Genomic DNA, 22,249 nt, shown 5'->3' with positions numbered 1-22,249 from the left:
CGCATGAGTCGTCGTTGTCGTCGTTCACCACATGGGATCGGTAAAGCCTTGGAATGTGTGCGGTTCAGGTTGTCACATTGACAAATAGATAGCGGATGCCGCCGCCGCCGCCGCAGCAGCAGCAGCAGCAGCGGCGGCAGCAGCTTCTGGTGCTTGGATTTCCCCCCCATGAACTCCTCTATGCTAGTGCTTCCATTCCCTTTCCTTTCCTTTCCTTACCATCATTCCCCGCCAGTCCGCCAGCTCGTCATAAAAAAAAGTGTCTCAGATGCTGTGCTGCCAACCAAGCAGACCCGGCACCGGCTACACGTGTCATCATCCCATCATTCGTCAAAAGCCAATGTCAAACGCGGATCCTTTCCCCGTAGCAACCGGTAGGCGGAACCCGGGGACGTCCACCACCAGCGGTTCCTCGACTCGGGGCCCGAAACCCTCTTCCCCCCTCATCCTCGCGCCTTCTCGGCGTCTACTGCCCTGCCCCGGATAAGATGCCCTTGAGCAGCGTGTTCTGACCGCGGCGGCCTCCGGCCCTTCTCCCGCCGCGGCGGTCCCGATCGACAAGGTCGGCCAGCCCGTCCGGGTGGAACCCGGCCATGCCGAGCGGGTCCCCGCCGGCGGCGCGGAAGGCCTCGGCCTCCTTGAAGACGGCGGCGTAGAGATCCCCGACGGCGGCCACCATGGCCTCGATGGCCTTGGCGCGCTCGGCGTCGGCGCGGGGCTCGATCTCGAGGATCCCCCGGTGCTCGTCGATGCGGCCGTGGACGCGGCCCGAGACGATCAGGTAGCCGACGATGTCCTGGGCCTCGGCGACGCCGATGCGCAGGCGGTCGGCGATCCAGGCGAGGCGCAGGCGGGTGTAGGGGGCGATGAGCTTGAGGACGCCCTTGGTGCGCATGTTGCGCGTCACCTCGTCAATGTTTTCGGCGATGAAGGGGTCGGCGAGCAGGTCGCGGTTCTTTTGGAGCACGTCCTCGTACTTGTAGATGTCGTCGCGCTGGTAGGCGTCGACGAGGTCCGTCATGGCGGCGATGCGCGGGTCGTTCCTGTAGGGCTTGGTCTCCTGGCTGTCAAAGGGGTTGATGTCGGACTTCATGAGCATGGTGACGAGGAGGAGGTACTTGAGGACCTGGATGCGCCGCAGGTCGCCGGCCTCGTCGTAGTTGCGGAAGGCCTCAAAGAAGTCGATCTGGGCCGCCTTCCAGTTCTCCTCGCTCATGTGCATCTTGCCGCCGCACTCGCGGATGACGCCCTGGATCTTGGGGTGCGGGACCGCCGAGCGCACCTTGAGCGCCTTTTGGTACAGCGCCTTGAGCTGGTTGTTGTTGCGCGTCTCCGAGTACATTTGGATTTCGAGGGCGTAGATCTCGAGCGAGTAGGTGCCCTTGCTGGGGTCGTCGGACCCGTCCTCCTTCTGGCACGTCTTGTGGAGCTCCCGGAGCTTGCGGCTCACGGCGTGGTAGTCCTTGCGGTCGAGCAGCAGCTTGGCGAGCTTGATGTTGGTCTTGAGCCAGAGCCGCTCGTTGTTGGTGCTCTGGAAGCACTGGAGGGTAAGCGAGTAGAACCTTTCGATGCACTGGACGGCCTGGGGGTTGTCGGCGCCCTTCTCGATGAAGTTGAGCATGTTGTCGATCGACTTTTCCGAGTAGTTTCTTGTCACGGCGCTCTTGACATAGGTCAGGAGCTCCTGGTAGTGTTCTGTGGCCTGCGGCGGGTCAGATCTGGGCCGGGCTGGAGGTGAGCGCAGCGGAGCTTGAGCCGTCGACCGACCTTGTCGTAGCGCTGCAGGTTGAACTCGAGCTTGATGGCTTGCTTCAACGCCTTGAAGCCCCATTCTCCCTTCTCTGGCTCCAACGGCGGTATCGCCAGGAACTCCTCGACGGCCTCTTCGGGATCGGAGGTCTTGGTCTGCTTGGCGTTGTAGTACTTGTTCTCGATGTCGACGTCGCCGTTGTCCTCCTCGTCCTCATCTTCGTACTCGAAGTCGTAGTCCTCGTCCGAGGCCTGCATGAAGTCGTCGTCGGACATGTTGGCGGGATTGGGTCAGAGGGATTCGTCGGTGTGGAAAAGGGGTATGAGGCAAAGGATCTCGGAGATTCGAGCGGCGAAGTATGGGGAAGAAGAATGGTGTAAGGCCGGCCGCTTTGTCGTTGGCAAGCGGTGCTTTGGACGAGCCAAGGTACCTGACCTTGGGTAAACGTCAAGGCTGCCGTCAACTGCACAGTGCGGGGAGCTGCTGGGGTGGGGACCTTGAGGATGAACCTCTTATCGATTGCCGGGGAGCTTCATGCAATGGTTCCGGCAATCCACCACTACTGTGTACACAGTAGTTAACTACTGCGTACGACTGTGTATACATGTACGGTGCCAGTACCGGTACGTATCTTACCTACGCATGGTCGGTGGCGGTGTTGCTGGGGAGCAGAAACAGTAAGCAGCGCAAACGCCCTTCAGCGGCTTCCGACCCGCCTGAGGTACGGTGGTGTATGGGTTGAAGCAATTGCATTAATTCCAGAAACGTGCCTATAACTACCTATCTGAGACGAAAGTTGGGGGGGGGGGGGGGGGAGGGATGTTGAGCACAGAGCACATGCCCAAGAGGGTAGCTTCCTATGTAATACGGTAAAGACGTGTGACGCTGCTGTTACGCTGCTGCTGCTGCTGCGGCGGCTGCGGACCCACAAGGCTGGGATGCTGGCATAAGCGTGGCAGGCAGCGAACGCACGCCAACTTCCAGCATTCATCATCGAGGCGAGTCGCGACCAGATTTCCACCCGTCATTCTTCACACATAGCCACAATCATCAGCCATCACGACAACCGATACAGCAACCTGTCGACGCCTTTGCATCTTCTGAGCGCCCGGGACCGAACTTAGAGAAGGCTGCGATTTTTTTTTTCCTCGGGTGAATTTTCTTTAGACAAGAAAAAAAAAACCGACCGCGCAGGAACATCATCCACCGCCTGACCGACACCCACCTCCCAACCCCCGTTCGACAGAGTCGCGCTGCCTCGGCAGCACCAACACCGCCAAGATGGGTTCCGGCGACCTGAATATGAAGAAGAGCTGGCATCCCCAGCGATCGGGGAACATTGCCGCGACGAGCCGGGCCGAAGCCGCGGCGCTGGCCGAGCGCAAAAAGCTCCAGCAGCGCCTGCAGGAAATCGAAGAGGAGCGCAAAAAGGAGGAGATCCAAAAGGCCCTTGAGGCGGCGGGCGGGAAGCCGAGGCCGCAGCGAGTCGAATGGATGTACCAAGGCCCCAGCGACGGCCAGGGCGGCGACGCGGCCGAGAAGGAAGCCTACCTGCTCGGCAAGCGGCGCATCGACAAGCTCCTTCAGGACCAGGAGGTCCAAAAGCTGCAGAAGCAGACGACCATGGACGCCCTCGCGGTCCCCGCCTCGGCCGTGGCCAACGCCCGCGACATGGCCGCCAAGATCCGGGAGGACCCTCTCCTGGCGATCAAGCGGCAGGAGCAAGCCATCCTGAACGATCCCATCAAGCGGCGACAGCTGCTGGCGTCGATGGGCATTCACGACTCGCAAGACAAGGCGAAGCGGAAAGAGGAGAAGCGGCACTCGCATCGGCACTCGCACAGGTCATCGCACCGCCACCACCGGGACGACGACCGGGACGGCGAGCGCCACTCTCGGCGGCGGCGATCCCGATCCCGGTCCCGGTCGGGCTCGAGGGACCGGTCGAGAAGCCCTCGGCGGCGCGACCCGGAAGACGAGGATCGGCGGAGCCGACGGAGGGACTCTCGCGAGAGGAGGCGAGACAGGTCGAGGTCGGCGGGCTCCAGAGAAAGGAGAGACGACGGGCGCGACCGGGGGGGCGATCGGCGGAGCAGCCGGGACAGGCGGGATAGGGACCGAAGGGAGAGGAGGGACGACGACGGCCGGGAGGACGGGAACCGGGGCGGCGGTCGCGCCAGGGCCGGTTCGGCCTCGCGGTCTCCGCCGCGCAAGAGGGAGCGTTCCTCGGATCGCGACCGCGACCGCGACGACCGGGATCGGCACCGGAACGGCGGGCGGCGCGACCGGTCCCCGCCGAGGCATCGGCGCCGGGCCGCGGAAGAGGACGAGGAAGAGCGGGCGCGGGAGCGGGCACGCAAGCTGGCGGCCATGCAGGAGGCGGCGAAGGACCTGGACCGGGATCGCGAGCGGCGGTTGGCGATGATCGCGGAGCAGGAGCGGCAGGAGAAGGAGGCCGAGGAGCGGGCGAGGCAGCGGAACAAGAAGCTGGGCGGCGATGCTCGGTTTATGAGCCAGCTCCATAGCAGGGCGGCCGAGCTGAAGGTGGCGGAGCGGGTGGGCAACCGGTAGAATGGAGGATGGCGGACATGGTAGTTCTTGACTAAGAGGTCCTGGAGCCTTTGGTAGTCATTAATTAGAACGCGGCCACGGGGTACCAAGGCGTGTGCTATGTTTTTCTTCTTTTTCTTTTTTTATTTTTTTTTTTGTTGTTATTATTGTCGTTGTAATCGATGCGATACTTGGCAACCGAGGCTTCATCACCCGCCGTCTTTGGCCTTCACCCCCTGATCCTCATTCCCGATCCCGATCATCTTGACACTCCATATATCGAGCTTCCCCTGGGAGCAAACCTTGTCATCTCTGTCGTGCTTTGAGTGGTTGTTGTCATGGTCTTTAGGACCTGAGCCGAGCGTCCGGAGCGCTGCCCAACGCCATGATTCATGGGACACTCTGGTAACGAACTTCCCTTGGGCTCGCTCATGGGGTTTCTTGGAATGGTGCATGGCTGTCACCCATGACAACAACAGCAACAACAACCACCACAACCACAACCACAACCAAAACTCCTACCCAACCAAACGTTCAGAGTACCTAACTACCGCCTACTACTTGCATGCACGTACAATATGTACCAAGGAACGACAGCACAGCACCTGGCCCAAGCAGCGCTGGAAGCGCGAGGGGGTTCGCTTCCAGAAGACCCCGAAGAAGGCAGCCGCAGGGCCCAAAGCCCCACCGTTGGCCAGTCCCCGGGGCCAGTTCGCCTCCAGGCCCATCCGCCCCCTCCACCCTCTCCACTCCGCCTCTCCACCCCTGAGGAACGCCGGGGACCCGGACAGTGCTGGGCTCCCCATTAGTGTAGTTCCATGCGCGCCATTACTACAGCACACGCCATTACGCGCAGGTACGCAACGCAGCAGGCGCCGAGTACGGGAACCTGTTCCTGGGGATACCACCCTGCCCAGGCCCCGACAATTGGCACCGTACGTCCCTCTACATACTGCGTACGCACGGGCGTGCCCCGGCCTCCCTTGCACTTACACGGAAACGCATAAGGGTGGGTCTTTGGCGGCGGTTCCCACCTCAGCTTGTGACGATGGAACTCTCTCTGCCCTGTTCATCTCCCCCGGCATCGTAATTTCCCATGGCGATTCCAGTTCCTCACCCTACGCTAATTCCATCTTTTTTTCTTCTTTTTTGCTTGTTCGCTTCTGGCTTGACGTTTTCTTACCCAACCTGGTACCTACCTAACCCAGCTCGTGCCGCGCATTCCATTCCCTGGATTCCCCAGCCAACCTGACCTCGGCGCGCGCGCCCTGTCTTCTTGCCGTCCTGTCTGTCCAGCGTTGTCGGTCGGCGACGTCGGGCGATTTCACTTTTTTGGCACTTTTGTACATAACTATTCGGTACTGTACGCCGTACAGCAGGACCTCGACTCAGCCACCTCCTGCAGCTTGTCCATCTCCCTTTTTGCCTCCCACCCCCCACCCCCCGAAGATCCGATCGTAGATTCCCCGACGGCTCCTCCAAAGTCCCGCTGCTCCAGCGCTGCTGACGTCGCTGTTGGGCCATCACTTCATTCAACACTTGAGCGCACCCCCCCCCCTTCTTCCCACGGCACACTCCTCGAGCGATTCCTCCTCCGGTTCCCTTCTTCTTGCTCCTCCCTCCGTTGCTCAAGCCGACCCTGGTGTGTGCGACCCGACCAGCAGCCACCGCGCGCCGATACCTCTCGTTACCCTCGTTTATCCTCGTGAACTCTCGCTTGTCGGCAGTGCGACTGCCTGCCTGCCATCCTCGCCCCCCTCGCCCCGCTGCCAGCGTCTCGCCATTCCCCATCGCCACCACGAGCCAACACACCCAAGGACACGTACTATAGAGCGACGCCGGATCGCTGTTTTTCGCAACCATCCGACGAACCGTCCTCCACCGCCACAACGCATCCCGGTCGTACGGCCACTCGATAGCGACAGCCGAACCTCGAATTCTTCCTCCCCAGCACAGACACCAGACCCGTCGCGACAATGCCTTGCGGACTCGGGGGTTCCAAGACGGTCCAGCGCAAGCTCGTCTTGCTGTGAGTCCTTTCCTCGCCCTCCCTCGGTCGCCCCCCCCTTGGCCATGGGGAGGATGGGTCTTGGAGAAGAAGTCGTCGGCTGACCCTTTTTTTTTTTTCTCCAGCGGTGATGGTGCGTGCGGCAAGACGTCATTGCTGAACGTGTTTACGCGGGGGTGAGTTTTCCACAAGCTCGGCGATGAGCATGACGTCCTTGGTCTCCTTTTTTTTTTTGGGGGGGGGGGGGGGGGGGGAGGAACACCATGCTAAAGAGCGCACAGGTACTTCCCGACCGTCTACGAACCGACCGTCTTCGAGAACTATGTGCACGGTACGTCTTGGCTAGGAGATGGACACGAGGGGAATCGGAAGACGGGTGGCTGATGGCGGCATCGCGAGCAGACATCTTCGTTGACAATGTCCACATCGAACTCTCCCTCTGGGACACGGCCGGTCAGGAGGAATTCGACAGGTTACGAAGCCTTTCGTACGGTAAGGCTCTTCCAGCGTTCTTTTTTCCGCTGCCGCTCCGCAGCAAAAACCACAAGTACATGGCGCCCCCCGGCAGCTGACACCCCGCTACAGATGACACGGACCTGATCATGCTCTGCTACTCGGTCGACAGCAAGGACTCTCTGGAAAACGTTGAGAGCAAGTGGGTGGGCGAGATCGCCGACAACTGCCCGGGGGTCAAGCTCGTGCTCGTGGCGCTCAAGTGCGACCTGCGCGAGCAGGCCGACGAGGAGGACGGCGCCGGCGAGGACGGCACCCCGGCGCAGGAGAAGAAGCCCATGATCAACTACGAGCAGGGGCTCGAGGTCGCCCGCCGCATCCACGCCCTGCGCTACCTCGAATGCTCCGCCATGCGCAACCGCGGCGTCAACGAGGCCTTTACCGAGGCGGCTCGCGTCGCGCTGTCGGTGAGGAAGGAGAGCGACGAGTCCAAGTGCTCCGTCATGTAAGGCGGCGGCTACGCGTGCGCGCGCGCGCTCTCGCAGCGGCGGGAGCTCACGGCTTTTTTTTTTTTTCCTCTTGCCCTTTTCCGACTTGGTTTTGACGAAAGGAGCGACGCCTATCGGATCCCTTCCAACCGAGCATAGACCCGGCCTTTCGGTGTTTGACAGGCCTTCTGCTTTGGGCGGCTCTGTTCTTGCTTTTTCTTCGATATCACCCTTGTTTTTTTAACGGCATCTTGGACGCTTTCTGGCCTTTTGGACCGTGTATATATTGGAATCCGGCAACCCCATCACCATCCCCGACTCGACTCCTCCATCCAGCCCCCGGTCAGGCTCGCACGACGACCATTCGAGGCGTCCCTTGCAGCCCGCTACGTTCCCTCATCGAGGACAACAAACGGAAGCGCGCTGAGGCTACGCTGAGCACCTGCCCGACCGTGGGAAAAGAGGAAGAGGAGGAGGAGGCATTGGGGTATTGGTGTGGCTGTGGTGGTGGTGGCGGTGGTGGTGGTGATGGGGTCATGATGGTGGTGGAATGCCCAGGTGTTGGGAGGTGGCACTTCTTCCGGTTTCTCTGTTCTGTAACATGTTTTAATTCCTCCAGCTGTTCCTAGTGACGTTTTGTATGTGGTTTCGTCCGGTCCGGTCTTCAAGACGGACAGCTCAAGCACATGACGTCTTTGGTTCTTAGCTGCTTGTGATTTGGCCCGGGGGACGAGCCGCCAGAGAAGAACAAACAAAATAAAAGATGGAAGTTTCAGATACGGGATTCCGGAGGGAAGCATACGGCCGAAAGACGGAACACGTTGGATGGTTGGTTTGCATATGGAACTCCGTGCATCCAATCCCTCCAACCCATCCAGAAAGGAAACGTGATGATAAAGATGCCGACCCGGACGGAGAGCATCTCCGAGTCGGAAGAACGTGGGATCCCCGCGGAGCACGGGAAAGTGGGAAAAAGCCATCGGAGTCGCTATCGGCGCGGTGGCCATTGGCTGATAACGTGGGAGAGGGCTCCGCTCAGGAGCCAGCGACCCAAGACCCAGCCAGACCCCGTGAAATGGCGTCACCGGGCGCTAAACTTTCTTCCTCGCTGAGCCGCTGTGTAAGTCGGAAACGGCGCATCCTGATTCGCCGGATCCCGCCGGGACTCGCTGGGGCTCGCTGGGACTGCTCTGGAAGGGGGGGGGGGAAAACGTGAAAAACGTGAACGAGGCTGACCTGGGCATGCCGCCGCGCGGGTGGTGAGTCTTTTCATCCAGCGGAGATGTGGGTATTGTTTGATGGTAATAGATTTCTTTGGAGAGACGGAGACAGAGGGGGGAAATGTGACTTTGCGGCGGGATTTATAACACTGAGTAACCTTACGTTGGGGAATTTTTTTTTTTTTTGTTTTTGAATTCGGTTTGGTTTGGGTTTGTTGGCATCTTCTCCTTTCTTGTACCCAAGCCTCTTGAACTCATTCTTCACCAAGGCGAAGTGTGTGAGAGAGAGCGGATGAGAGAGAGAGTGAGAGAGACAGAGTGAGAGATAGAGATCAGATCCATTCTCAGTCTCAGCATTTACATCGGATCTGTGTATATCCTCCCTAACAACCGCCCCTCCCCCTCACACTTTACATACCTACCTGCATAGGAGGTGCATTTGTTTTATTATTATTCTTATTATTCTTGTACCTTGCAGACATTGGCACCTGCTATCTAGGTACCGACCTTGGTCACCACTTACACCATCGGCGCCTTTCCTAGAAGAGACGTCATACATCAAACATGGCGTCCTCATCACCCTCATCAACCCCACCGCCACCAACTGCAACTGCAACAACAACCACCACCACCACCACCACAACAACAACAACGCCCAAGTACCACACATCACTCCTCACGGCCCAACACTGCACAGGCCATGTCCACCTCATCCTGGGCTCCAACCCCCTGGCGGCGGCACGAGCCTCGTCGTCTCTGGCCGCCGGCGCAAAGCCCATCCTCATCTCTCCGGTTCCCTCGTCAGAAACACCCCCCGACCCGTCACCCTCATCGCAACACCAGCTCCACTACAGCCTCGCCTCCCTCATCGCCTCGGGCTCCCTGACCCATCTCTCCCGGCCCTTTGCCGACTCGGACCTCTTCGCCCTCGGCCGGGAAGAGGTCGACGGCGTCGTCGACGCCGTCTTCATCACCGCCCCTCCCGCCTCCGCCTCGTCGGACCTGGACGCCCGGCAGATCCGGCACGTCTCGGCCCTCTGCCGCCGCCATCGCATCCCCGTCAACGTCGTCGACTCCCCCGAGCTGTGCTCCTTCAGCCTGCTCAGCGTCCACGCCGACGGCCCCCTGCAGATCGGCGTCACCACCAACGGCCGCGGCTGCAAGCTTGCCGGGCGGATCCGGCGCGAGGTGGCCGCGGCGCTGCCTTTGGGTCTCGGCGCGGCCGTGGAGAGGCTGGGCGAGATGAGGAGGAAATTGGTGCAGGAGCAGCAGCAGCAGCAGCAGCAGCAGCATCAGGATGCTAGCACGGCGGAGGTGGACGAGGGGGTGGACGATTCGATCGACCAGCCCGCGCACCTGAACAAGCTGGTCCTCCAAGGCGACGCCGAGGCCGAAAAGACGCGCCGCATGCGCTGGCTGACGCAGGTGTGCGAGTACTGGCCGCTGAGGCGCCTGGCGGGAGTGACCGAGGAGGACGTCGAGGCCGTGCTGCGCTCCTATCCCGGCGGCGGCGGCGGCGGCGGCGGCGGTAACGGCAACAGCAACGCAGAACCCGCCCGGCAGCTCCCCGGCGTGCCGTCCCCCTCGGGCGCCTTCGCGCCCCTTCCTCCTCCCGCGGGACGCATCATCCTCGCGGGCAGCGGGCCCGGCCACCCGGACCTGCTGACGCGCGCCACCTACCGGGCGATGCAGACGGCGGACGTGATCCTGGCGGACAAGCTGGTGCCCGCGGGCGTGCTCGACCTGGTGCCGCGGCGCACCCCCGTCACCATCGCGCGCAAGTTCCCCGGCAACGCGGACCGCGCGCAGGACGAGCTCCTGGCCGCCGCCCTGGCCGCGTACCGCGCGGGGCGCACCGTGCTGCGGCTCAAGCAGGGCGACCCCTTCGTCTACGGCCGCGGCGGCGAGGAGGTGGCCTTCTTCCGGGCGAGCGGCGTGCCCGACGACCGCGTCGCCGTGCTGCCCGGCCTGACGAGCGCCCTGTCGGCCCCGCTCTTCGCCGGCGTCCCGCCGACCCAGCGCGACGTCGCCGACCAGGTGCTCGTGTGCACGGGCACGGGAAAGAAGGGCGCCGCGCCCCGGCCCCCCGGGTACCGCGAGAGCCGGACCGTGGTGTTTTTGATGGCGCTGCACCGGATCGAAGGGCTGGTCAAGGAGCTGACGCAGGCGGCGGCGGAAGACGATGGCGACGACGGCGACGAAGAAGAAGAAAAAGAAAAGGAAGGGAAGGCGGCAAGGAGGAGGCTGTGGCCGCTGACCACGCCGTGCGCGGTCATCGAGAGGGCGAGCTGCCCCGACCAGAGGGTGATTCGGACGACGTTGAGGTTCGTGGCCGAGGCCATCGAGAAGGAGGGGAGCAGGCCGCCGGGGTTGTTGGTGGTGGGCCGGGCGTGCGAGGCGCTGTATGCGCCGGAGAAGGGGAGGTCGTGGGTGGTGGAGGACGGGTTTAAGGGGCTGGATTGGGGGGTCGAGGCGGGCCCGAGCATGGGCGTTGCCGGCATGGCGTAGCGGGCAGAAAGATGGCGAGAGAGCGAGGGAGAGAGAGAGAGAGAGAGAGAATGTGCATGTGTTATGTAGAATGATATTTGGGAGGTGGGAGGTGTAACATATATTCAATATTAGCACCATGGTTTTGCATCTGTAGTAAGGTTTGCAACAGCATTTGCTATTCAAAAGACTCAACCCCTGGCAATGCATGATGGTGAGTGGTATGTAGTGTACAGAGCAGCTAGGATGAGAACTGATTCCACCGGACGATTGAACTGAGATTACCAACAGAAAAGACGGAAATGAAACATGGAGCTCAAAGACAAAAGCGAAAGACGTAACTGAGAGACAGAGTGACAAGTGTGAGCTGAAGGACTGAACTGAGAGACAGAGCTAAAGGACAGATGAAAGGCAGAGCTGAATGACAGAGCTGAAAGACAGAGCCAAAAGACAAAACAGAACTATTTGAACAGAAACATCAAACATCTCATCCCTTTCTTACACCTTCCCTCATCAGCACCCTTCTCCCCCGTAACCTCTTCCTGTCCTCATGGATCCCTCGCGGATCTGTCGGCAGCAAGGCAAGACATCTTACGCGCCGCTGTCGATGTGGTCGACAACGTTCTTCGCGGTGTAGGCGTCCCAAGCCTTGCAGTTGTTCTCGACGTGCCTGGGAATGTTCATGCGGCGGATCTGGTCGGGGTGCGTAACAAGCGTCGAGAGGAAGCCGGCGGCGGCGTGCCAGGCGATGTGGCAGTGCCAGGCCCAAGCACCTGCGTTGCGTTAGCTCGGGTGCTTTTTGAATGCCGTGTTTGCGGGGGATGGCCGCCCGTCGAGAAAGAGAGAGAGAGAGAGAGAGAGGCTAGAGGGAACAACATACCGGGCTCGGGGTCAAACTGGATCACGAGAAGGCTGCGCCCGGGAACGATGAACACATCCCTACGGGTCGGGTTCTGCGGGCGGACGATGACGCCGTCCCAAGGCGCGGTGTTCGGGGCCACTGCGAGGATCTGCATGTTGTGTCCGTGGAGGTGCATGGGGTGGCTGTGGCGGTGGGGGTTGTGGTCAGTCCAAGGGGGGTTCCGAACGGGCTTGCGAAGAAGAAGAAGAAGAAGGGCAGAATCACTTACGCAGCACCGCCCGTGTTGTTCACGATGATCCTGACCGACTGGTTTCGCCCAAAGTTCAGCACGTTCCAGCCCTCGTCGAAGGTCTGCTTCCCCTCGTTCACCTCCAGGAGCGCAGGCTGGTTGAAGTGCACGCGCGCCGCCACACCGCCAAAGCTCCACTGCGTGATGCCGGACGCGTTGCGGCCGACCTGGATGGCCATCGTGTGCGTGACGCTCGGCCTGGGCGCGGGGATCGGGTACAACGGCTCGGACGTGCCCAGGTTATCGTTGGCGCAGGCGGTGGCGCCGGAGCTGTCCCAAGCCCGGCTCTTGGGCGAGCGGTTCACGTCGGCCCCTTCGTAGTAGACCACGGCCAGGGCGTTGGGCTGGCCGGCGCCCGTGCACGTGATGTTGGAGCGGATCCAAAAGCCGGCGTCCTTGCTGACGGTCGTCGGACCTCCCCTGACTTTCCTCTCGGCGCCGAGGGGATGGTCCGCCCTGACGAGCACGTCGGCGCGCTGGCCGACTCCGAGCGTCACGATCCTTGTCTGGTACGGCCTGACGGGCACAAAGTCCTCGGCGATGACGGTCATGGTGTGCTCGTCGATGCTGAAGCGCTGGACGCCGTCGCCGCCGGCGTTGATGAGGCGCAGCCGGTGGGTCTTGCCGGCCCGGAACTTGAACTTGGAGATGCCGGCCTCGTTGGTGCAGGGGGTCTTGTCGCCCTCGGCGACGGTGGAGCAGTCGAAGTGGTTCTTGCCGTTGATCAGGTTGTTGTCGGACCGGGTGGCGCCGCCGCCGCCGTTGGGGGTGAGCATCTCCTTGACGATTTGGAAGTACTCCTTGTGGTGCCAGTCTGGAGGGGTGGCGTGTGTGTGAGCTCGAGCCGCCCGCGGAGAGGTCCAGCCATGGGAGAAGAGCGCTTACCATGCAGAAGGATGGGGCCGACGTCAATGTCGTACCTCTGGCTCGTCGGGCCGTGGACGACGATGGGGCCGATGAGGCCGCCCGTGTACTGAGACGAGTAGTGGGCATGGTACCAGGTCGAGCCGTACATGTCGGCGATGAAGTCGTAGCGGTAGGACTGCTTGGGCGGGATCGGGCACTGGGTGATGCCCGGGGCGCCGTCTTCCCACGGCGTATGCGTCTGCAGGAAGCCGTGCCAGTGGATGGCCGTCCCTTCGTCGGGGTTGGTGATGTTGTTCTTGACGTCGACGACGATCCTATCGCCCCAGTTCGCCTCGATCAAGGGGCCCGGGAACTGGCCGTTGACGAGGAGCACGTCCCGCTCGTAGCCATCCGGGGCGATCCTGCCGCGGCTGATGGTCCAGTCGTAGCGTCGCGTCACCCCCGTCCTCGGGGTGTCCTTGTACTGGTTGGTGTTGCGGTCCGTCCGCCTGTCCCACGGGAAGCCGTTGGGCAAGGGGTTGTTGGTGAGGAAGTTGGGAAGCATCGGGTTCAGGAGGGTTCCCCAGAGGGCGAGCCTGCGGGTTCTGTTAGCGCCTGTCGACCGAGAGGTCCGATCCGTGTGTGTGTGGGGGGGGGGGGGGGGGGGCTCGCCGCGAGGCTTACCCATTGGTCCTCTGCTGAGACAGAGACGCCTTTGCCGTGTATGCCACATGGTTGATGGTGGTGCCCAGCAGGTTGGACACGTTGTCCAAGAGACTCATGGTGGGCGACCGAAAAGAACACGCCTAGATCGACAAGGAGCTCGAAGGAAAAAGAGAAGGAAAAAGGCTACACTGTGATGCTGAGGAAAGATGCTGCTGATGATGGAGGAACATGAGAGCCGGGAAAGGGCAGAGGTTCGATGGCATATATACCATTTTGCGCGGCCGTGATGGCAACTCGTGCCCCGCGAGCGTTTCGACATGGTGAAGAGAGCATGACGGCCTCATGACAAGGAGACTGAGAGCCGACGGCAGCGCCTCGGACCAACGTTGAGCCTTTCGGCAGGCCCATCATGACGCTGTTCTCTTGCCCGAGCTCAGCTTCTCCGCGAGAGAACCGTTGTCGACCCTGGCCGGTGCGGCTGAGTTGATGCTTCAGTCAGGGATGGTCGTCAACGATTCTCGCCCAGAATCCGTCGGCAACCAAAGTGTGGGGGATGCCCAAGGGTAACGAAAGGTGGAGCCCGACAAGGGGAGCGGGAGGCGGGAGGCGGGAGGCATTGCCTAAGATTCGGGATGATCAACCCGCCGGTGTGGAAGGGCTCGGGGCAGTGTGGCTGGTGGCTTTCGGAAGGGAGCCCACCCCGGACCAGACAACGACGCGGCCCGCTATCCTCAGACGGCTGGGGCTGACACGCCGAGAGCTGCGCGCATGGCGCCTAGCGGAACCTCCGTTGACGTCACGGCTTGGTAGCACCCAAGCAACGGCCAGCTCGCAGCCCGTCGGCGAGGCCTAGCTAGGGTAGGTAGGTAGGTAGGTAGGTAGGTGAACCTTCTGGAGCCACGCCGGAGCATTCAACCCCGGCATCCAGCTCGTGGGGAAGCCGCATCGACGTCGGAGGGCGTTGGCCAAAGTGTCCAACGGAGGGGGAGAGGGGCTCCGAGACTGTCGAGACCAGCAGCCGCATCCCCAGGTCGCGGAGGGGGAGAGACATTGTGTGACAAAGTCATGCATGTTGTGTCACGGCGCTTCCACGATGCCGGGTCACTCCAGATGGCTGGCGGTACGGTTGGAGGAGGCCAGGCAATGCCCGGCTCGCAGGCGGTACCCGAGGCATCCCGGCCTCCTGAGTCGAGGCCTTGTCGGGCATAACCGACAGGACTTCGCAGCGGCTGCGGTTGGAGACCTGACTCGAGAGGGGAGCACAAAGAGCCCCTCTTTTTTTTTTTGTCCCGTAAGATGGAAGAAATCGGACTGGTCTGGCATTGTGCATCGCCCCTCCTTGGAGATGTCCCTGATCGTCCGTTCTGGTGGTTTGTTGACCACTCGCGAGGGGCGCGAGCACAAAGTTCTCGAAAGTCATGTTGTACCACGCTCCCGCGCTCCCCCCCCCCGCAGGGATGCGGCTCGTCGGGTGGTGTGGCAACCTTCGTATCGACGGGCTCGAGTACCGAGGAATTGGTTTTCTGCCTCGTGGCCATGTTGCTATTTTCATCTTGACGGGGCCAATTCTCCAGAAAGGTCTGCAGCAAAAAGAACGTCCCCGCCTTCGACAACGGCAGTCCCACCGCCCCATCGGCAAAGTTCCCTCGAAGCACATGAACCACGTGGCCTGAAGCATAGCAGTAAGCTTTTTTTTTTTCTTTTTTTTTATTGTTTGCCCCCTGAACGCCTTTCCCATTTCGCCTGCGTCTCAGCGACGAACTGGCATATGTACAGTAGCATATCATTACATCATCCCCTGCAGACGGCGCTAGTGCGGCCGGGGGGATGGCATCGTGACCTCGTGTTCATAGAATCCGATGGCCCGCTCACCCGAGGACGGGAGGGCGTTGGTACGGGCGAAAAGCCCCGGAGGCCATGATGATGGGTCGCCGTTGAGCCCGGAAATAAGCTTCCTGAACGATTGGGGAGGCGTCGGATCGAATCACGCTGCCAATGGACATGAAGAAGCTTCAAGAGGGTGTTAGAGGTGGCGTCCACTAAATATAGCCAAGCCACAACGTACCCGAACGTGGCGCCAGAGCCCAGCATATATTGGCCCAGCGTCCGCATGATGCCGTTGGGGCCGGCGCCATAGCGGAAGATGTTGACGGTGCCTGGGCAAGGGAGGGTCAGAACGGCGGAGTTTTTTTTTTTTTTTTTTTTTTCCTTTGCTCATGGGCGTGCAGGCAGCACCGTACCGAAAATGAAGCCAATGATGGTGCCGACAGCTGAGCGAAGCCGCCGGGTCAGCCAATCTGTGCCATACCATACAAGGTCCGCGGGAGGATTCAAGAGGGGACGGGGGACATACTGCCGCCCATCAGGAGACCCATCTTCCCTGTGGTGAGGTCCGTCAGTTAGCCTGCGATCCCGTAGTTGGTAGTTTTTTCCTCCTTGTTCCACCGCTCCTCTTCCTCTACGCTCTTGTCTCCATGCCGCCCCTCCTTCGGGATCGACATGGGTTCGCTCGGCGCATACACTTGTCAAAGTTGGACGGGCCAACAGCCCCGGGGTGGCTCGGCGGAGGAGGCATGGTGTCGCGGATGAAAGAGCTGGCTATGCCCAGCAGCCTCGGGTAGCGATGTTGAGAATTGGGGCTCGAGCGAGCCGGCGGCGGCGGTGGTGGTGGTGAAGGTGGAAGTGAAGGTGGTGAGGAGTCTTGCCGTCGTCCGAAGGCTTCTTGGAAGTGGGATGATATGGGATGATGTAGCCGAAGCTTTCCATGCTTTGGGCCCGAGCTGGAATCTGCCGCGGGGCTAAGCGACGTGCACGGACCATTTGGAACTCGTGCTGAGCGGTGGGCAGGACACGTCCCGCCGCGGTCAATTACTTTTGCCGGCTGCCGGTAACGGTACCTTACACCGTACACCTTACACCCTATGTACATCGAACAGAGCTGATGCCGTGAGGTTACCGCTGGCTGGCGGAAAAGAACCCCTCCCCTCCCCCCCCCCCCAAAAAAAAAAAAAAAAAAAAACCGAGTGGGAAAAGAAAGAAAAACCAAAATAAAAAAGTTTCTACCAGGACCATCAAAAGGTGAAGTTGCACTTCGTATGTACCTTGGAGTATAGTACATGTCCCAACACTTGGTGATTCGCTGGGTGACGGTTACTGGTCCGTTGCCCTTTGCGGGGCCGCGGCAGGGATTCCCTGGGCTCTCCCCGTGTGTCGGTCCAAACAGCCAGACTCCGGCAGGTTTTGTTTGGGAGAGGTGTCAAAATCTCAATACACTAGTAACTACGCAGTAGTTCGTTATGTATCCGATACACAGTAGTATTTTGGATGTGCCATCATGAAACGCTTGTCACGTGATGGAACCCCCCAACGCGATGACGCAGCATCAATCCTTGCATCCACCTACGCCGTAGTATATGTCCTGTGTAGTAGGAGAGTAGGTATTTGTATTTGAGTGCATGCCCTACCATTCACATGTTGTGCAAATCAAGAACCCAGCAGGCTCCGGTGGCCATGGATGGAAATGCTTGATGCAGGCCGCGTAAGATCCAACAAACAACAGCGACGCCTCCTTGTTGTTCAGATGAGGGTTAGGGATATGAGTGGGGTCGAGCTCCCTCCAATCCGTACCGAGTACGGAGTAACCGCAGGTGATCCAAAGTGGTAAACAACCAATGCCAAGACGCAGCGCCCGCCCGCGCGGGCGCTCTCTCTCTCTCTCTCTCTCCGTCCCTCCCGCCCCCCCCCCCCTAAGCGCTGCTGCTGCTGCGCCAGCTGGAATCATCCCCATTTTTTTTCATCCAACTTCCATCCTCGTTGCCTCTCCCGTGCCGTCGCATTTCCGACACCTTTACACGCCACGTTGTAGCCCCAACACGACACGATCGCGACGACACGGCATCGCGTCTTTGTTTTGCTCAACCCTCTGCGGCTTTCTCTCGGTTCGGGTGTCCCGGAGACGTCCTCCCTTTTCTCGCTTCCCCGGCTGCCAACCCGCGAAAGCGCTCGTTCCACCCTCGCAGGCTCGGTCGCTCGCAGTTGTGCGGACCCCCCCCCCCCCCCCCACCCCCTGGCCCGGCCTATCCTTTACCCTCCCGCCGATACCCTCGCCGACTCCACCGCAGCACCGACCGTCGTAGTAACAGGTAGCCACGAACCCTTTTGCATGCCGAGCGCCGTCTCCACTCCGAAAGAGCACCATCTTCATCTTTACGTTGCTGCCGCTGCTGCTGCCGCCGCCGCCGCCGCCGCTGCTGCTGCTGCTCTTGCACTTCGGCTGGGTTGCTGATCCGCGACGACGCATGCCGACAGCCTGTCCATCGCCGGCCCTCTCGTCCGAGCCCTCCGCGACGATCCCATCGCCTGCGGCCCTCCCCTCGACGACCCCATCCCGCGTCGCGCTCTCCTCATGACGGCCGTCGCCAACCCTCCCAGCTTTGCCAACATCAACCGCCCAGGATGGATTAATGGCGCTCAGGGACTGAACTCGATCGCCGCATCGGACGACGCGAGAGGCCTCAACCTGCTCATGCAGCGCAAAACCCTCCAGCGCACAAACTCGTCATCCTCCATCTCGTCCAACGCATCCAGCTCGTCCACCTCGACCGTGACCTCCCACGCGTCCGCCCAGCCCAGCAACGGCATCGCCATGCCCGGCGCCGTCGACGTCAACGGCTGGGCGACCCCCGCCGCCCGAAAACGGCCCGCCGCCAAAGGCTCCTGGCCCAACGGGAAGGCCGACGGGGCCCCCGACTTCTCGCGCGCCGCCGGCCGCCAGGCCAACGGCGTCAACGGCACGTCCCAGGCCCTGCTCCCGCACCAGCTCACCCAGAACGGCATGAGCCGCCAGGCCGCCGAGGCCGTGGCCGCCGGCCGCCAGCCCGTCCTCTACCTGCTGTCCCTCAACGGAAGCTTCGAGCGCAAGACCATCACCGTCCCCTTCTACCCCGACACGCTCCGCATCGGCCGCCAGACCAACGCCAAGACGGTCCCCACCCCGGTCAACGGCTACTTCGACAGCAAGGTGCTCTCGCGCCAGCACGCCGAGATATGGGCCGATGCCAACGGCAAGATTTGGATCCGCGACGTCAAGTCGTCCAACGGCACCTTTGTCAACGGCACGCGCCTGTCGCCCGAAAATCGCGAGTCGGAGCCTCACGAGCTGCAGGCCCAGGACCACCTCGAGCTCGGCATCGACATTGTGAGCGAGGACCAAAAGACCGTCGTCCACCACAAGGTGGCCGCCAAGGTGGAGCACGCCGGCTTCCTCGCGCCCTCCAACAACGTGCTCGACATGGGCTTCGGCGACCTGGACCCGAGCAACAGCATGATGCCCATGGGAGGCGTCTCGCCCTTTCGGGGCCGGGCCGGGAGCCAGAACGGCGTCAACGGCCGCATGGGGCCGGGGAACATGGGCGGCCAGCCGAGCATGGCTCCGCAGCGGCAATACTGGCTGAACCCCATCACGACCGAGCACATCGTCAAGAAGCTTCACGTAAGCGACGCAAACCCCCGGGGGACAGCCCAACGCGAACCAACAGGCAGCCGCTAACAGCCGCACAGACCGAGATGCGCAACGCCCGGCTGCAGAATCAGGACCTGGCACGCACGAACCAGTTCATCCATGCCCTCCTGTCCAAGGAGGACATCAAGAACGCCGAGAAACCCGAAGCCCTCGAGCCGCCCAAGGCGCACCTTCCGAACGGCAACATTTCGTTCCGCTCGGACGGCGGCAAGACGCGATTCTCGGACCCGCCCGCGCCGCCGCCGTCCCAGCCGCTCCCCGAGAAGCCCGACGCCGCCCGCGCGTCGGACGCGCCGTCGCTCAAGAGAGGCTCGACCGACCGGCCCAAGGCCGCCGCCGCCGCCGGCTCGTCCCCGGTCCGGCAGGAGAACAACCACCACCTCCACCAGATCCTCCAGCTGACCGAGGAGCTGAACAACGCAAAGAAGGAGCTCGACACCCACACCGCGAGGGTGCGGGATCTCGAGGAGATGCTGAGCAAGGAGCGGGAAGCGCGCCTGCACGCCGAGGATTTGATCCAGAAGCTCGAGGAGAGCAGCCAGCCCGCGACGAACGGCGCCGTCGAGACCCCTCTGCCCAACGGCCACTCGGAGCTCAACAAGGCCTTTGCCCTCCCCGCCGAGCCGGCTCCCGCCGCCGAAGCCCAGCCTCCTTCCGGCAGCTCCGAAGCGGAACCGCCCCCGGCGCAGGCCCAGCACGACGAGGCGGAACGGATCGCGGCGGCCTTCCAGGCGCGCATCGAGGCGATGGCGCTCGAGATGAGCACCCTGCGCAAGGAGCTCGAGAGCTTCCGCTTGCGAGCCGAGCGGGCCGAGGCCGAGCGCGATGCCGACCGCAAGACGCTCGCCGAGCTCGTCGAGGAGATACGCCGGCGCGACGAGAGGGAGAAGCAGCGCGAGGCCGAGAGGAGGGCCCGGTCCGTCTCCGCGGCCCGCCGCCGCGCGGCCGGCCAGACCAAGGCCGCCGAGGCGCCCGCTCCGGCGGCCAACGGCACCGCCCAGGGGCCCTCCCCGGCCGAGAAGGAGGAGCTCGTGGGCCACCAAGACGCCGACATGTCGGACCTGCCGCCTGCGCCCTCGCGGGCCAACACCATCACGCCCGGCGGCGGCAGCGGCGGCGCCCTGGCGGTCCAGGCTGCCCAGCAGAAAGACTCGGCGCTGTTACACACGCTACCCTACGCGTCCATGATCGGGGTCGTTATCTTCGGCATGGGGTTGATGGCCTACCTGAATGGATGGCAGCCGCAACCGAAGTTGGATCACTAGACGGACCGTTGTCACGTCGTGGTGGGTGAACGGCGGCAAGAAAGCACAGCACAGCATAGCACATCATAGCGAGCGTGCCATTTCTGCTCCTTTTTTTTTTTTCTTTCTTGCTCTTTGGCGGTTTCCCCCTTCTTTTTTTTTTCCTTTTCTTCTTCTCTTTGGGTTGGAAACCTTGTTGTGACTACCTAGCGGGCTGGTAGGCGAGCATGGCATGGCGTGGTGAGCAAGAAGCATCCCGGAGAGCAATGGTTCCTCGTTCTAGTTGTTTTCCCTTTCCTTCTGTGTTTTCTTTTTTTTTTCTTCCTGTTTTCCTCTCCGGTTTCTCTATGATGACGATGAACAGACAACCACCAACGTCACCGCTGGGTAATTATCATCTATCTGATTGCTTTTTTTTTTCTTTTGTTCTTTTTTGAAGGATGGACGATGACGGGGCAGGTGGGGGAAGCAATGGGTCCTGTTTTTTTTTTCCCTTGTTATCGCATACCACCACAGACAGACAGACTTCGCACCGAAGGTTTCCTTTGTCCAGTTTCGTTTCTGTGGGAGGAGGGGTGGAGGTTGTCAAGGAGTTGTGGGATGGATGGTCACAATCATAGCAAGCAGGCCCCTGAGAGAAGAGCTCGAGAGAGGTTGCTCAACGAGCGCCGCCCTCGTCATCCTCTTTAGGTTCCTGTATCCATCTCCCCCAACCGAGTTTCGTCTCTCGCCGCTGCGCTGGGACAAGGCTGTTGTGGTCGGCCGAGCAAAGCTAGGAGAGCCGCTTCTCAGGGGGGTGGCGGGATGTGGTTACCATTCACGAACACATACCCACACACAAAGAAACAAAAAGCACAACACATGTATCATTCTTTTGTCCTTTTTTTCTTCTATGGTTTTCTGGTTCATCCTTTTTTTTTCTCTTGTCCGTCGTGTAGTTCTTCTTTTTCATGGGCAAGCAAAGCAAGCAAGGCAGGCAGGCGGGTTGGCGTTGTTTGTGTTTAGTCGAGTCGAAACATGAAGTTGCTTTCTCCCTAGCCTCTTGATCCAGGTTGGAAGTACACGAATATAGCAAAGTGATGTTCTCTGGGTCTCGACCGGCCGTGTCTCGTCGCCTTGACCCTCCATGATTGGATTGTCTGGGGCATCCCAATCATCTCTCATTATCCCAGTTGCCACCTTGTGTAAGGCAGTGATTCATGGATGACGGGAGCGTCGGTCCAGCCGAAGGCTAGGCTGTCTGAGACGCACCCTAACCCTGACCAACACCACCCACTCAGTAACTACTGTGTATAGTAACTACTGTGTAATACTGTGTACAGTACCTGAATGCCCGTCCTCCAGGTATGCCGAGCTCTGGCACTGGCAGTCAGAAGTGACGGCGTGTGACGGAGCGACAAGGAATGACACGCATCGGCGAGAGCCCCCCCCACTCTCGCTCTGACTCGGACTCGGCCTCGGCGTCTGCTTCACGTGATCAACGACTGCCAGACGCTGACTTGCCTGTTCTGGCACTGCAAGACGGGTTGGAATGAGTGAATCATTCGGTCTCGTCTCTCAGCCTTTTTCACCTCTCGCTGTGTCTTGTGAGATGATAAGAAGACTCCCGATGATGTGTGACTGAGTCTTTTTGCCAGGATAACGTACATCTCATCCGCAGAGCTTTTTGTCTTCTTTCTTTTCGTCTTCCCTCCCCCGTTTGACGTTTGTTTGTTCAACACAACCCCCCCCCTCCGTCGCCAAAATAGGCCGCCGTCGCACAGGACCTCGCCCACACCAGGGCAGAGATTGGCATCAGCTCGACGACCTCGACTGTCTCGACGACTTTTGCGTCCAGACAAGAAGCCAAGGACGTCAACCCCCCA

The 22,249-nt window shown here is 61.0% G+C and overlaps 7 protein-coding genes across 7 annotated transcripts; 4 read left to right on the top strand and 3 right to left on the bottom strand.

Annotated features, from left to right (window-relative positions):
• Positions 1-466: 466 nt before the first annotated feature.
• VTJ83DRAFT_3705 (uncharacterized protein) lies at positions 467-2,025 on the bottom strand (the record flags this gene model as incomplete). The annotated part of the gene is made up of 2 exons (XM_071010113.1): positions 467-1,702; positions 1,768-2,025. The coding sequence occupies 2 exons, from the start codon at positions 2,023-2,025 to the stop codon at positions 467-469; spliced, it is 1,494 nt and encodes a 497-aa protein (XP_070867583.1).
• Positions 2,026-3,031: 1,006 nt separating this feature from the next.
• Positions 3,032-4,321, top strand: VTJ83DRAFT_3704 (uncharacterized protein; the record flags this gene model as incomplete). The annotated part of the gene is made up of 1 exon (XM_071010112.1): positions 3,032-4,321. The coding sequence occupies one exon, from the start codon at positions 3,032-3,034 to the stop codon at positions 4,319-4,321; it is 1,290 nt and encodes a 429-aa protein (XP_070867582.1).
• Positions 4,322-6,276: 1,955 nt separating this feature from the next.
• Positions 6,277-7,270, top strand: VTJ83DRAFT_3703 (uncharacterized protein; the record flags this gene model as incomplete). Its single annotated transcript, XM_071010111.1, has 5 exons — positions 6,277-6,329; positions 6,434-6,484; positions 6,590-6,639; positions 6,711-6,800; positions 6,894-7,270. The coding sequence occupies 5 exons, from the start codon at positions 6,277-6,279 to the stop codon at positions 7,268-7,270; spliced, it is 621 nt and encodes a 206-aa protein (XP_070867581.1).
• Positions 7,271-9,033: 1,763 nt separating this feature from the next.
• Positions 9,034-10,977, top strand: VTJ83DRAFT_3702 (uncharacterized protein; the record flags this gene model as incomplete). Its single annotated transcript, XM_071010110.1, has 1 exon — positions 9,034-10,977. One exon carries the CDS (start codon positions 9,034-9,036, stop codon positions 10,975-10,977), a length of 1,944 nt encoding a protein of 647 aa, XP_070867580.1.
• A 570-nt stretch (positions 10,978-11,547) lies between these two features.
• On the bottom strand, positions 11,548-13,735 carry VTJ83DRAFT_3701 (uncharacterized protein; the record flags this gene model as incomplete). The annotated part of the gene is made up of 5 exons (XM_071010109.1): positions 11,548-11,729; positions 11,837-12,000; positions 12,087-12,921; positions 12,993-13,549; positions 13,638-13,735. 5 exons carry the CDS (start codon positions 13,733-13,735, stop codon positions 11,548-11,550), a joined length of 1,836 nt encoding a protein of 611 aa, XP_070867579.1.
• Positions 13,736-15,487: 1,752 nt separating this feature from the next.
• On the bottom strand, positions 15,488-16,194 carry VTJ83DRAFT_3700 (uncharacterized protein; the record flags this gene model as incomplete). The annotated part of the gene is made up of 5 exons (XM_071010108.1): positions 15,488-15,629; positions 15,685-15,775; positions 15,860-15,889; positions 15,973-15,999; positions 16,140-16,194. 5 exons carry the CDS (start codon positions 16,192-16,194, stop codon positions 15,488-15,490), a joined length of 345 nt encoding a protein of 114 aa, XP_070867578.1.
• Positions 16,195-18,024: 1,830 nt separating this feature from the next.
• On the top strand, positions 18,025-20,405 carry VTJ83DRAFT_3699 (uncharacterized protein; the record flags this gene model as incomplete). Its single annotated transcript, XM_071010105.1, has 2 exons — positions 18,025-19,110; positions 19,179-20,405. 2 exons carry the CDS (start codon positions 18,025-18,027, stop codon positions 20,403-20,405), a joined length of 2,313 nt encoding a protein of 770 aa, XP_070867577.1.
• Positions 20,406-22,249: the final 1,844 nt, after the last annotated feature.

This window comes from Remersonia thermophila, chromosome 3, assembly GCF_042764415.1.
Source record: "Remersonia thermophila strain ATCC 22073 chromosome 3, whole genome shotgun sequence".
NCBI classification, from domain to species: domain Eukaryota; kingdom Fungi; phylum Ascomycota; class Sordariomycetes; order Sordariales; family Chaetomiaceae; genus Remersonia; species Remersonia thermophila.
The sequence above is the reverse complement of the archived record's forward strand: the minus strand, read 5'-3'. Positions and strand labels throughout refer to the sequence as shown.